The following is a 13,076-nucleotide window of genomic DNA, read 5'->3' on the forward strand; positions in this document are numbered from 1 at the left end:
TCATCCTCTTGGGCTGGGAACAAAGGGGGTTGATATCCAAGAGAACATTCAAATGGGGACATACCGGTAGCAGCACTAGACATTGAGTTATGAGCGTATTCAATCCAGGGCAGATGTAAGCTCCAGGAGGTGGGATTCCGGGAGGTGACACAGCGAAGTGCAGCTCCAAGGTCCTGATTGACTCTTTCGGCCTGCCCGTTAGTCTGAGGATGATAACCTGAGGAGAGACTGACAGATGCTCCAAGTGCTCGACAGCATGCTTTCCATACCTGAGATATGAACTGTGGCCCTCTGTCGGAAACAATGTCTGTTGGAATGCCATGGAGCCGGACAACATGATTGACCAGGAGGTCAGCAGTTCCAGAGGCTGTGGGGAGTTTAGGAAGAGGCACAAAATGAACTGCTTTGGAAAAGCAATCAACAATACTGAGAATGGTTGAGTTACCCTGTGAAACCGAGAGGCCGGTAACAAAATCTAGGCCGATGTGACTCCAGGGACGACTAGGGACTGGGAGAGGCTGGAGTAGACCGATAGGAGCCTGGTGTGAAGACTTGCTACGGGCGCAAATCGTGCAGGCCAGCACAAAGGCTCGAGAGTCCGCTTCCATAGAAGGCCACCAGAAGTGTCGTCTCAGGAGGGATAGGGTCCGACTCACACCCGGGTGGCAGGCAAAGCGGGAAGCATGGGTCCATAGGAGAACCTGTGAGCGGACAGAGTCAGGTACAAACAAACGGTTAGCTGGACCCTTTCCTGGATCTGGATGGTCTCTCTGTGCCTTCCTCACTGAGTTCTCAATCTCCCATGTTACAGCGCCCACCACTCTGGTAGCGGGAATTATGGTGTCAGGAGCTATGGGATCCTGATCCACTGCAAACTGCCGGGACAATGCGTCAGGTTTAAGGTTTCTAGAACCAGGTCGGTAGGTAAGGGTGAAGTTGAACCTCCCAAAAAACAATGCCCAGCGTGCCTGACGGGAGTTTAGTCGTTTGGCAGTTTGTATGTAGACCAGGTTCCTGTGGTCTGTCCACACAATGAATGGATGTTCAGAGCCTTCCAGCCAGTGCCTCCATTCTTCCAGCGCAAGCTTAACAGCAAGCAGCTCCCTGTTGCCAACATCATAGTTGCGCTCAGGGGTTGTCAGTCGTCGGGAAAAAAAAGCACAAGGGTGAAGCTTTTGGTCGGAGACTGAGCGTTGTGATAGAACCGCCCCCACACCGGTGTTGGATGCATCAACCTCAACAATAAACTGAAGAGATGAGTCAGGGTTCATAAGAATAGGAGCCGAGGTGAAACGTCTCTTCAGCTCAGAGAAGGCAGCCTCAGCCTGAGTAGTCCACGAGAAGGGGATTGCTGGGGAGGTGAGTTGGTTGAGAGGACCGGCAACACGACTGTAGTCTCTGATGAACCGGCGATAGAAATTTGCAAAGCCCAAGAAACGTTGGAGCTGCTTCCTGGTGGAAGGCTTGGGCCATTGTGCCACTGCTTGTACCTTCTCTGGGTCTGTTCTCAGCTGACCTTGCTCAATGATGTAGCCCAGGAAATCCACTGAATCCACGTGAAATTTGCATTTCTCTACTTTGACAAACAGCTTGTTCTCGAGGAGCCTTTGTAGAACCTGCTGCACATGCTGGGTGTGTTCCTCCATGGTCTGTGAGAATATCAAGATATCATCAAGATACACAAATACTGAACGGTTCAGGAAGTCACGGAGGACATCGTTCACAAGAGCCTGGAAGACAGCTGGGGCATTGGTGAGTCCAAAGGGCATCACTAGATACTCGAAATGGCCTAGTGGGGTGTTGAACGCCGTCTTCCACTCGTCTCCTTGACGTATGCGGACCAGGTGGTAAGCATTCCTGAGGTCGAGTTTCGAGAAAATGGTGGCCTTCTGTAGGGGTTCGAAGGCTGAATTGATGAGTGGCAGTGGATACTTGTTCTTGATGGTGATGTTGTTAAGGCCCCGGTAGTCAATGCAGGGGCGTAGGGAGCGGTCCTTCTTGGATACAAAGAAGAAGCCTGCTCCGACGGGAGAAGAAGAGGGTCTTATGATGCCAGCAGCCAGTGAGTCTTTGATGTATGTCTCCATGGCCTCACGCTCAGTTCGGGACAAGTTAAACAGGCGACTGGATGGGAGAGATGCCCCAGGAAGAAGATCTATTGTACAGTCGTAAGGGAGATGAGGGGGCAGAAAAAGAGCTCGCTGCTTACTGAAAACCTCTCCCAGGCGATGATAAACCAGAGGGACAGTGGACAAGTTGAGTGGCTCCTGCTGAACTGGAGGAATACCGACCTCTGCTGGGGGAATTGCAGACCGCAGGCATGAAGAGTGACAAAAGGAACTCCAACTCCTTACTTGATTCTCCGACCAGTCCATGTGGGGGTTGTGCAGTCTTAACCATGGCTGGCCCAGAACTAGGGGTGTGTGAGGGGAGGACATGACGTGGAACTGAATCATTTCATGGTGATTACCGGACAGGACGAGATGTAGGGGTTCGGTGACATGGGTAACGCGTGCCAGGAGCTTCCCATTCAGACCTCGAGCATTGAGAGGAGCTGTCAGAGGTTGAGTTGAGATGCCGGCTGAGGCAACCAGTTGGGCATCCAAAAAACTCTCATCAGCCCCAGAGTCCACTAGGGCAGGCAGAGAGAGAGACTGTTGATTTAACAGCAGTGTGGCTTCAAGAGGCTTGTGGGTCTGGGGGGTTGAGGAAGAAACAGCCTTGCTCACCAGTATCCCCACCTTTACTGGCGAGCACCCTCTTTTGGGCGCTGGGGGCATGTGTCCACGAGAAGACCGGAGTGAGCACAGTAGACACAAAGTCCCTCTCTCATTCTCCGGAGACGTTCTTGGGGAGTGAGTCGGGCTCTGCCTAGCTGCATCGGTTCCTCTGAAGACAGGAGAGGAGAAAAGACTTCAGATGGAGCACTAGGACTTGGGAAAGTCTCCGACCTGAATCTTGCGAGAGGAGACGAGACAGGGCGAGAGGGGAGTGACCCAGGAGATCGACTGGCTCTTTCCCTACGGCGCTCCCTAAGGCGGTTATCCAGTCTTATGGCTAGGGAGACCAACTCATCCAAGTTAGCTGATTCGTCCCTGACTGCTAACTCATCTTTAACAGAATCAGTTAGCCCGGTTTGAAAAACCCCTTGAAGCGCTGTGTCATTCCACCCCGCCTCTGCCGCTAAGGTCCTAAATTCCACTGAGTATTCGGCTACACTACGGGAGCCCTGTCGCAGTGAGAGGAGGCGTTTAGTAGCGTCCCTACCGCTGACGGGGTGGTGGAAAACTTTCTTCATTTCTTCTGTAAACTCTGGATAAGAATAACAGATGTTGGACTGACTCTCCCATACAGCTGATGCCCAGGCTAGGGCGCTATCTGTAAGTAAACCTATCATATAACAAATCTTAGCTCTGTCATTAGCATAAGTAGACGGCTGCTGCTCAAACACAAGAGAACACTGCATTAAGAAAGAGTTACATGTCCCTAAGGCACCTGCGTACCGCTCTGGAGTGGGAATGTTTAGCTCACGTGAAGGGAGAGCGGGCTGGGCTGGAACCTGTGCTAAGGGAGCTGGATCCTCCGGAGCAGGTGGAGCAAGATGAGTTGAAACCAGGTTGAGGTGATGTCCCATCTGTGCTACATTGGCGGCTAGTGATGCGAGGTTATCCATAACCTCTCTGAGCATCTGGTCATGCCGGCCCACGAGGACGCCTTGGTTGGAGAGAGCCTCACGAATTGGGTCCGGGCCTGCTGGGTCCATGGTGGCCAGATTGTTCTGTTAGGATTATGTTTTAAACAGGACCCAGGCGCAGGCAATGACTGAAGATGTTTAAATGGTTTATTGTTTCGGAGACTCAGGCAGGTTTGGTGATTATGGAGGTCCGGAGTGGAGGTAGGCAGTGAGAGGCTGGCAGGTTGGCTGGAAGCTCTGTTGGATGATGGCCGAGGGATTGCACTGGAAACACAAGAGAAACTAGTTACAAAGAGTACGGATTTACACGCAGACAGGATAACTGAATGGGCAGCCAGGAGGATGTAATACCACTGGTGTAGAAAACAATCTGGCGGTGAGTTGCTGGGAGACTGGAGTAGATAAGCTGTGTCCTGATTAGATGATGAGGGACAGCTGAGTCGGACGGCCAGGTAAGAGCAATCAGGCTGCTGCCTGCAAGGGACACCACACCCTCTCCACACACACAGGGGAACAAACAGGGACACAGTTTGGACTGTGACACAGTATCTGCTACCCACAGCTGTTTGATAGAAGGAAAACCTCCTTCACTTCATGAAATCTCTGCAGCACCAGGAGGCAGTGGGAGGGTTAACTCAGTCTCTGAGAAGACGAGCGTGCAGTGCCTTTCACGCACCGCCTTCGCTGTGTTTACCTTCAGAATCATAAAGCTAAAGGGCGACCGCAGGCTGATGTGTTTAAACCACAAACAACTCTACACACACACGATTTAAACGCAGAATTTTGTTCCTCCATGTTTCGTTGTTATTGGTTCACTGAGCGGACCCGCCCCTTTTTTGGTCCATCTGCGGCTGTAATAGGTTTTGTGCGCTGTGATGATTCGGCTGTACCTTTAATAATGAATATTAAATGTTGTGAGGAAATCTTTCCACCAATAATTCCAATAAGTAATCCAAAATGTATTCACTTCAGGTTTACGAAAGTAACTGTAATCAGATTACTAGTTTTTCAAATGTAACGCGAGCTGAATACAGTTACTTTATTTTTGTATTCTGATTACGTAACGCCGTTACATGTATTCCGTTACAACCCAACCCTGATACTAACATATAAGGGTATACTTAGTGTGGTTGCTCCATGTTTACTAGCTATAACATTAACGTTACATCACTCTTTTTCACTTCTTACTCAGTCAGCCAGAGTGCAGATATCACCATTAGATTCAAAAACCTGAAACATCATCCATTTCTTCACTGCTGGTGATGACATTCTTGTCCGCTGCTGATACTGCTGCTGCTGCTGCTGCAGCTTGTGGCGCCTGCTTTGATGAAAATAACTTTCTAATATCCATAACTTTATAGGCTATTAGCTTAAAACTCGTCAGGCACTAGGAAGGATCATTTCTTCTTCAGGGCAGGGAAGGCTACGCGGTACGCAGGCTACTGTCCCGCAGCGGCTGCCTCTCTGGTGGACTCCGGTACTGCACGTTACTCCCGAGACGTTTTCAATTTTTTTTAAATAATAATATTTAATTATTTTTTTTTTAAAGTGAAACATCCGGGGCTTTTCAGAAAACATCCGGGGCTTGAGCCCAAGTAGCCACCCCCTAGCGTCGCCACTGGTTGTAATACTGATGAATTTGAATAATGTATTCTAATGATACGTTCACACCCGAATACACAGAGACATGAATTTGAGGCTGTGTCACAACTGACGCGATTGATGCGGCAAGAAAGACGCGACTCGTCTCTTCGCAAGAGTTACATTTTTTCAACTCAACATCAAATTTGTTAACGCGTTCTGCCATCTTGTTTGCACAGTTGTCAAAGCATTAATTCATAGTTTGTACAAACCGGTAACAGTATGTTGTTATTTCGGCATAATTTGCAAACGTGTATTTGTTGTAGTTGGTATCCACCATTGTATCAACATGGAGATAAGCCCCGCCTCCTTTGCATGACGTGAGTAAACACAACTGACAGCCTTGTTGAAGTCACATGGTTAACGCAATGCGAACGCACCATAAGAAAAAAAGACGTGTTGTATCACTATTCCTTTTGCGAAGGTGACAAAGTTACAGCGGTTCCCAGTGGCTGTGATAAAAATGAAATATTGTGAAGCTATACCCCTATCCTATGGCTGCATTAAGTCGACCTGATTATTGGATTCACAGTTTCAGAAGTCAGCAAAATGTTTTTAAAGTAAGTGTGTTTTTGTTATGTTTGGCTCCAAAAAAAAATCTTATTAAATATAACCTCCATCCCCCATGGCTATACATATTTGTAGTTAGCAATTGGTTCTACAGCCACTAACTGAAGGCGTCTCCAGAGCTGCCAACAGCTCGACTCCTGGTGAAGTAGCCCCCCAGCAGTGAGGCAGAGGGATCGTGGAGTCCACAGCTAGCTAACTCTGTGGTTAGAGGAGGTAAAAAAGGGGGTGACCAAATCAAGTACGTTTTGATTTTGTCCCTTTCAACAAACTGCAGTTAACAAGAAATACCTACGGATCCGAGGATTCTTCTTGAGAAGGTGCAGCTGCACAGTATAATTGCAGCACTGTGGCATACTCCAGCAGCAGGAAATACCCAGTAGCTGTTTCAGAACCGACAGACCAGTCATGGACAGCTCTTCTGAGTTTTTGCCCTGAAAGTTCCTTCGTAACCTTCACCCAAAGAAAGCAAAAAACGAAGAAGAAAAAGTAAAGACAATTAGTAGTATACAGGTTAGATTATGATTTATTTTAATGGCCTACACTAACAGGGATGTGATGGATGGACATTTAGTTAAATGTTCTAGCTATGTGCCTACTGTCAACACAAATGAACACAATAACTAAACCAACACATGCCTGACCTCCCTTCAGATCAATTGGCTACGCCATTCAATATCCTCGACGAGTCGCTCTTGCTAAGTTATTCCCTGTATGTGTCAGACCACGATGCAATGTTCAAGTTCCCATTTGTCTTTGCTAAATTTGATACTAATTTTGTTAGTGTACAACCGTTTACTTTGCATTCTACTTGGGATTTGGTTACAAAATTACTTTAATGACATTTCCTTCCTCAGGTTGACGCTCACGGCAACATCCTCCTGACCAACCTGACTAGTGAGATGAGTGGAGCAGATATGATGGGTGTTCTCAATGACCCTCGGGCTACAATGTTCTCCTACGACAGCGCCAGCATACAGTACCGCAAGCCCATGACCAGCCGAGACCTGTACGGACGACCGGCCCTCGACCGGCCAATGGGCCACAAGAAGGGGCGCTTGCGGAGGAGGGCCTCGCAGCTGAAAGTCAAGATCCCCGACCTGACGGATGTCAACGCCATAGACAAGTGGTCTCGCGTGGTTTTCCCGATTGCGTTCACCTTCTTCAACCTGGTCTACTGGTTTTACTACGTCAATTAGGGTGGCAGTAGAGAAAGTTAACCGGGGCTTGTACAGCGATGAAAACGATGGAGCATTTGTATAAATTGTGTTTTGGAATGAGATGTAGAACTGGATGTCTTTACAATGTAAATACAATTTAATATATAATATATAAATATATATATAACAGAGGTATAATTTATAAAAAATCCTTTCACTTTTCCTGTACTCATCTGTACAAAATAGATGGATGAAAATAATGGAATTTAAGACACAGTAAAGACATAGTATCTCTAAGCAAAAACTTGCCAAAAAGACTTTTGAAATTTCCGGCAATGATCTTTCATTTGTTCTATCTCATTTACTTACCTTCTGTTATCTCACTTTTTGCATGTGAATGAAACACAACCTTTTTGTTTGTTTAAGGTAAAAAAAAAACAAGAGACAAAGAAGCCCAGCGCAAAACAAGCAGGTGACTTGTAACTGAAGCTCACCTAAATTATTAAGAGAAGACATGTTGTTGATTCCCATCGTAATATATAGTCCTTATTTGGCGCTCAGACAGTGCTCCGACTGAGGTTTTTTTGTAGACTTGCGTTGAAATCCTTCTCTGACAGTCATATGCAAGCTATAAAACATGTCAAATTGCTTTTTATGATGCGGGGTTATTTCTGACAAGTTTCTTTTCTTTAAAAAAGGAAGCTTTGCATGGCTCTACTGAGCCAATCTGTATTATAATCATTATACTGTATGCTTGCGAAACAATCATTGCATTTAAGGTAAGTACAGGACAGAGGTTAATTGGAACTCCAGTCATTTCTCAAAAACAAAATGTATCTACGATATTCTCACAGCGTCTGTGAGCATGTACAATGTAATTTTCTTTAAAAGAAATCAGGTAAAGAATGACCAATGATGTCACCATGCTTTCAAAATCACATTAAAAACTGTAAAGCCCTGATAAAACTCGCTGCTGGTGTTGCAACATGTGGTCTAACAAACATTTTTAAAGACATTTTTGTGAGATTGTAAAAACTATAACAAAATATTTATGAATTATAATACATAACTTATTGCATTGGGGTTATTCTCCCGATGGGTCAAAAATCATTTAAGCCTACCCCTAAGCACAAGGTCAATCTTACTCTTAACTTTCAGTTTTTCAGTGGATTGTCTTTTTTTATCAAGGCTCATGAATATGGCCGAGGTATGAGTTCTAAGACCAAGTTCTAGTTTGCTGTATCTCCAGTCCTCGATCGGGAGCAAAATACACTACACAACTAGTGGTGAGGACAGTAAGATTATGGCCATTAAGATAGAGACAACAACTAGCATCATACCAAGTGAATGCACCTGCCAGCCTTTTCCCAGCCTGTTCCTGTAAATTGCATGCATATCGGACAATTCCTCACCTTGCAAATTATGATTAGTGCCCATGCAGGAAGAAGGGTGTCCTTAAAATATAGTGAAATGGATAGTTAGAATGGAGAGGTCAGGAACTTGAATGGTCATCTAGCAAGCCCATGCACAAGACTGGAGTTTGTGTTGGTAAATTGTTTAAGCTTCAGCAGCGCACATGTTTTCTGCATGGGTGCATATACACCCTGTAGCCAGAAGATGTTAAACCAAGGATTCTATTATTTGTGTTTGTTCCATAGATGATAGTGGGATTTGTTGTATGACTTGACCTTCCTTCCAATTGGTCCTTGAAGAGTTCCTGGAGATTATTGGATATGAAGGGGTTTTGGGATATGAAAGTATTGTTATGTTGAAAATGTTCATGATGATGAAATCAATTTGCTACCATGTTTAGGTCTTCTGCTGCTTTGGGTTCTGGTATAAACATGTTAATCTCTGGGTATGTACAACTGGCAAAACCATTACCAACTCACTCACAGGCATGCACAGCTGTTAAACCACCAAATCATTTGAAACCAGAACGTATCAAACTAGACAGCACTTTTCTAGTCGTATGCAGTGCATAACTCACGTTACAGAGTCAACCCTGTTGCCAGCTGTGAAAGGCAATACAGGACATTTATACTTAAAATACCACAAAAAAAGACAAAAGATTGTGGTTATGGCAGATGAACAACGCTAATGTACAATACAGTTTGGCTCCAAAAACAAAAGCACTTGAATCTCCAGGTACACTAGTCAAGTATGGGGACAATTTCCTGGAATACTGATCTGTTCTTATCCAATGAAACACTTTTATCAGATTACCATTGACAGGAAAGGCATCCTGTATCGTTAAATATTAGCCTCATACACATCGTGCATTTATGTAATTCTTTAATCCAGTCAGAGTGACGTGATATACCCAATTTCCTACTTATCTTGGTAGACCTAGCTAAGGGAGTCTGCTTTGGCAAATATCCTATGAGGTTTCTTGGTTCTATCATTGTTTCACTTTAAAGAAGCTGTCTTTTCAAAGCCCACAAACTACACAAGCTTATTGATAGACCATTGCATTATAATTATTGCAAAACAAAAAGGGAAATAGAGTCACTGGTTTTGGTAGAGACTAATGCTAATGGTAAAGGCAGTTTCACTTTGTTGTTGCAAGGTTTCTATTTTACTGGTCACTGAGTGAGTCTATGGGCGGTGAATGATAGTTGACCTCTCCTCAATTACATTTAGGAATTGTCTTTAGAGCTTTGGCCATAACTTAACTATCAGTTAAGCTAACATTGCGCTAATTAACTTAATTGATGAGAACTATGAAGACCGCATAACTCAGACGGGTCAGGAAACCCAAGCAATCAGACGATCAAGTGTAGACAAACCAACTCTTATCCAAATGATCTAAAACACTTAATTGGAGGCAAATATAAATCTGACTTCAACGGAAATATTCTTCAATTTATTATGGAAAAATAAATCAAGCAGGTACTCTTTGGAAACATGTATTTTTAAACCTGTCTTCAGCTATGTTTCTACTTTCCCAGATCACTTTTCGAAATTACAGCATTGACTACTACAAATTAAGAAAGGAAGAAGAAATAATCAGACTTTTAAGGGTTTAAATTAAGGAAGAACTGGTGATGTACAGTATATTAACAGCAACATGATGGTTATGAGAAATGTGGACAGCTTGTTTTATCAGGGCTTTAAACAGAGAAAAATACAAAGGCTTCTACAGGACACAATAGTAGCGGTGTGCTCTTTCCTCATGGCTGAATATTGTGCCTTTACCAAGAATCTCAATATTTTCACAGGGTTTAACTTAACTTCTATCTAGTGAGTAGAATTTAAAAACAAATCATCTTGTACTTTTTTTAGATTAAGAAGAACAAGGAGAACCAAAAACAGAAGTGGACTCTTTTCTGACGCTCTAGCGTACGGTACCATTATCTAAGCGTAGATTGTAGTTGTTAGACATTCCAGCATTTCGATGACAATCTTTTGAATTCAATGCTGAAAAGAAAATCTCCTGCGAGGCTGGTCTCCATTATGCCAGTTTTGCTGTTTCTACCCAGAGCAGAGTGGAAGGACAGGAGGTGGAAAAAAAGAAAAACAGCTTTTCTTCTCAACAAAGGATGCAAAGCAGATGGACTCATATTTTTCTGTGAATGGACGAGCTAATGGAAGCCATGAACAACTGTGTTGCCTACAGGCTGTGGGGGGGCTGTACATGTGCTGGACTCTTATTGTGTAAAATTACTGTACAATTTTTCTCTCATGCTCTTTATGTGCTCTCAAGTGGAATGGGGTGTGGGTGAGTTTGCTTGTGTGTCTTTCAGCTTGTTTACAGGCAAACATAAGACTGTGTGTGTGTGTGGCGGGGGGGGGGGGGGGTGCGTGCGTGTTGTTGAGTATAAGTATGGGCTTGATGCGTATGAGAGGAAGAAAACACGGAATACAAATTCTTTGTGTCCACTAGAGACTTCAAAGAATAAGGTTTAAATAAAATTGCTGGCATCTCTACCAACTAAGTGGTATTTGGCTGAATTATTAGAAACATTTATATTTGTCTGTTTTTTTGTTGTTTGAATATCTCACCAAAGATCGGGGCTTGATGAAAGGGCCCAACTAAAATATTTTGCTTCCCAGGTTAATTGTGCTATGATAATATGAGTATCATCTGCATAGAGGTTCATTGGAGCACTACACAGTAAAGTAGACTCTTTTGAGACGGAAAATTGCTTGTAACTCTTATAATGTCACCATGATGTGCAATATTAATTAATTTGTAGATTATGTTGCAAATTACTAATTTGTCTCAAGGTACACATTTTCCATTTTTACATAAGAAAAATGTTTTGGGTTTCATGCCATGCTGAATTTGTTGACCAAACTTTACATAAAGAACTCTACAAGGTCAACAATTTCCTTCTGCTTAGCTAATTGGAACATCCCAACAGTTCTGCTTAGTAGGCTGCATTCAGCCATGCACAGTTCAGTGAACTGCTTCACAAGTTCAAGTGTGATGATGGTGGATATTGAAGGAGACAAGTCTGTTATGTAGCGATGGTGTTAATATCCCTTGATTGCATTCTTGAGACATGCTGTTTCCTGGACTCTGCAGGATGGTCGAGTGAGGGATGGCAGCCCGTGGGTTATAAAGTGGGAGCTCTTTCCTCAATAGGCGCGTTCACACCGGAGTACTTTTCCCCGTACTTTTCCCATTTAGTTCCGTTAGTACCCCTTATGTCACGTTCACACCAAAAAGAGTACTTAGTGCCGGGAACTTTTACCCCCATTTTTAGTGCATGCTAGAGAGGTGGTACTCTCCTGGGGGAAGAAAAGTGCCCCAGTTCTGATTGGCTGGGCGAATTGCAAACCATGCCCCGTAAAACTCTGAAATGTTTTGTAGAGCCGACATTTTATTATCCTCGCATTAGCATTATTAGCATTAGCATTCACCCAGCGCACAAACGTAGAGAGACTAACTTATGGCAACACAAAAGAAAACATGGGAGCGGTGGAAATGAGGAGGTGTCGGCGTTCTGGCGATTTACTCGGAAGGCTTCAGAAGAAGCTGCTGCCAGTCCCCAACTCCGGGGACTTCCGGCCGGGGACTTAGGGTGGCAGTATACGCTGTGAAGTTGTTTTCGGCCTGCCAGTAAACCCAAAGCAGAAGAAGAGGAAGTGACGTCAGCGGCTCATTTGCGTAATCTTCCCTCAGGGACTTATTCCGGTGTGAACGCGATCTGTACTTAGTTCCATGGGGAACTAAGTGCTGGGAACTAAGTACGGCAAAGTACATGGTGTGAACGCGGCTAATGTTTCACTGATATGACACCTCCAGAGGGGTTCATTTCGCTTCCTTCTTAGCCGCTGACTGCCCCTTTCCTTCAGTTCTTTGACTGCGTGCCTTAGGGCCATCTTATTCCCTGCTAACGGAGCACCCTCGTCATCGCTGAGCCTCTGCAGCCTTCCTGAACTGTCCGGACCTTTTCTTCCCCGCTACATTCAGCTCAATGATCTGACCACAGCACAAGGTCCGGTCTGAGGTTAATGGGCATGATGTCAGCTGAAAAGCTTAGCCTCTGCTGAGATAATAGTTGACTTCTTTATAGTATGTAAAATAGGCACTGAAGTATGGCTGGGTAGCTGGGCACAGAGCATATTGTGAATGTTCTCTTTTAAACTGATTATCTCAAAATAATTTGAAAATCAAAACAAATCACAAAAGAACTGCGTGTTTGATGGCTCTTTATCACCATACCATGATACATATACCATTTTCCAAAACATGCTATGGTGTTGGAGATCATTGAGACTGTAATACCTTCCAGTCAGCCTTTGTTCATTGTACTGCAGTAGGGACATCTACTTATAGACCCTTGAGTTACATAACGGCATGGATGAGTCCAGTATAGTCTATGCTGATAACACAATGTGCTAGAGCCAGCTATACACGTCTTTCTACATTCAAGGAGCAGTGTGTAGAATTAGGGAGATATATTGGTTAATAAGGAATATAATATTTAGAACTATGTTCATACTCCAAACCATTATAAAGGGAGGGTTGAGCGGAGGGGTATCCAGTTGGTTGCAATCTGAAT

At 44.3% G+C, this 13,076-nt stretch overlaps 1 protein-coding gene across 1 annotated transcript in view; it reads left to right on the forward strand.

Moving 5' to 3' along the window:
* Positions 1 to 7,561, forward strand: part of gabrb1 (gamma-aminobutyric acid type A receptor subunit beta1) — an 82,591-nt gene extending 75,030 nt beyond the window's left edge. Inside the window, exon 9 of the mRNA XM_079691730.1 lies at positions 6,760 to 7,561. Within this exon, the coding sequence (XP_079547856.1) occupies positions 6,760 to 7,101 (342 nt within the window). The 3' untranslated portion in view covers positions 7,102 to 7,561. The remainder of the gene's footprint in view (positions 1 to 6,759) is intronic.
* Positions 7,562 to 13,076: the final 5,515 nt, after the last annotated feature.

The sequence above is a fragment of the Notothenia rossii genome (assembly GCF_949606895.1).
Source record: "Notothenia rossii genome assembly, chromosome: 7".
Classification (NCBI taxonomy): Eukaryota; Metazoa; Chordata; class Actinopteri; order Perciformes; family Nototheniidae; genus Notothenia; species Notothenia rossii.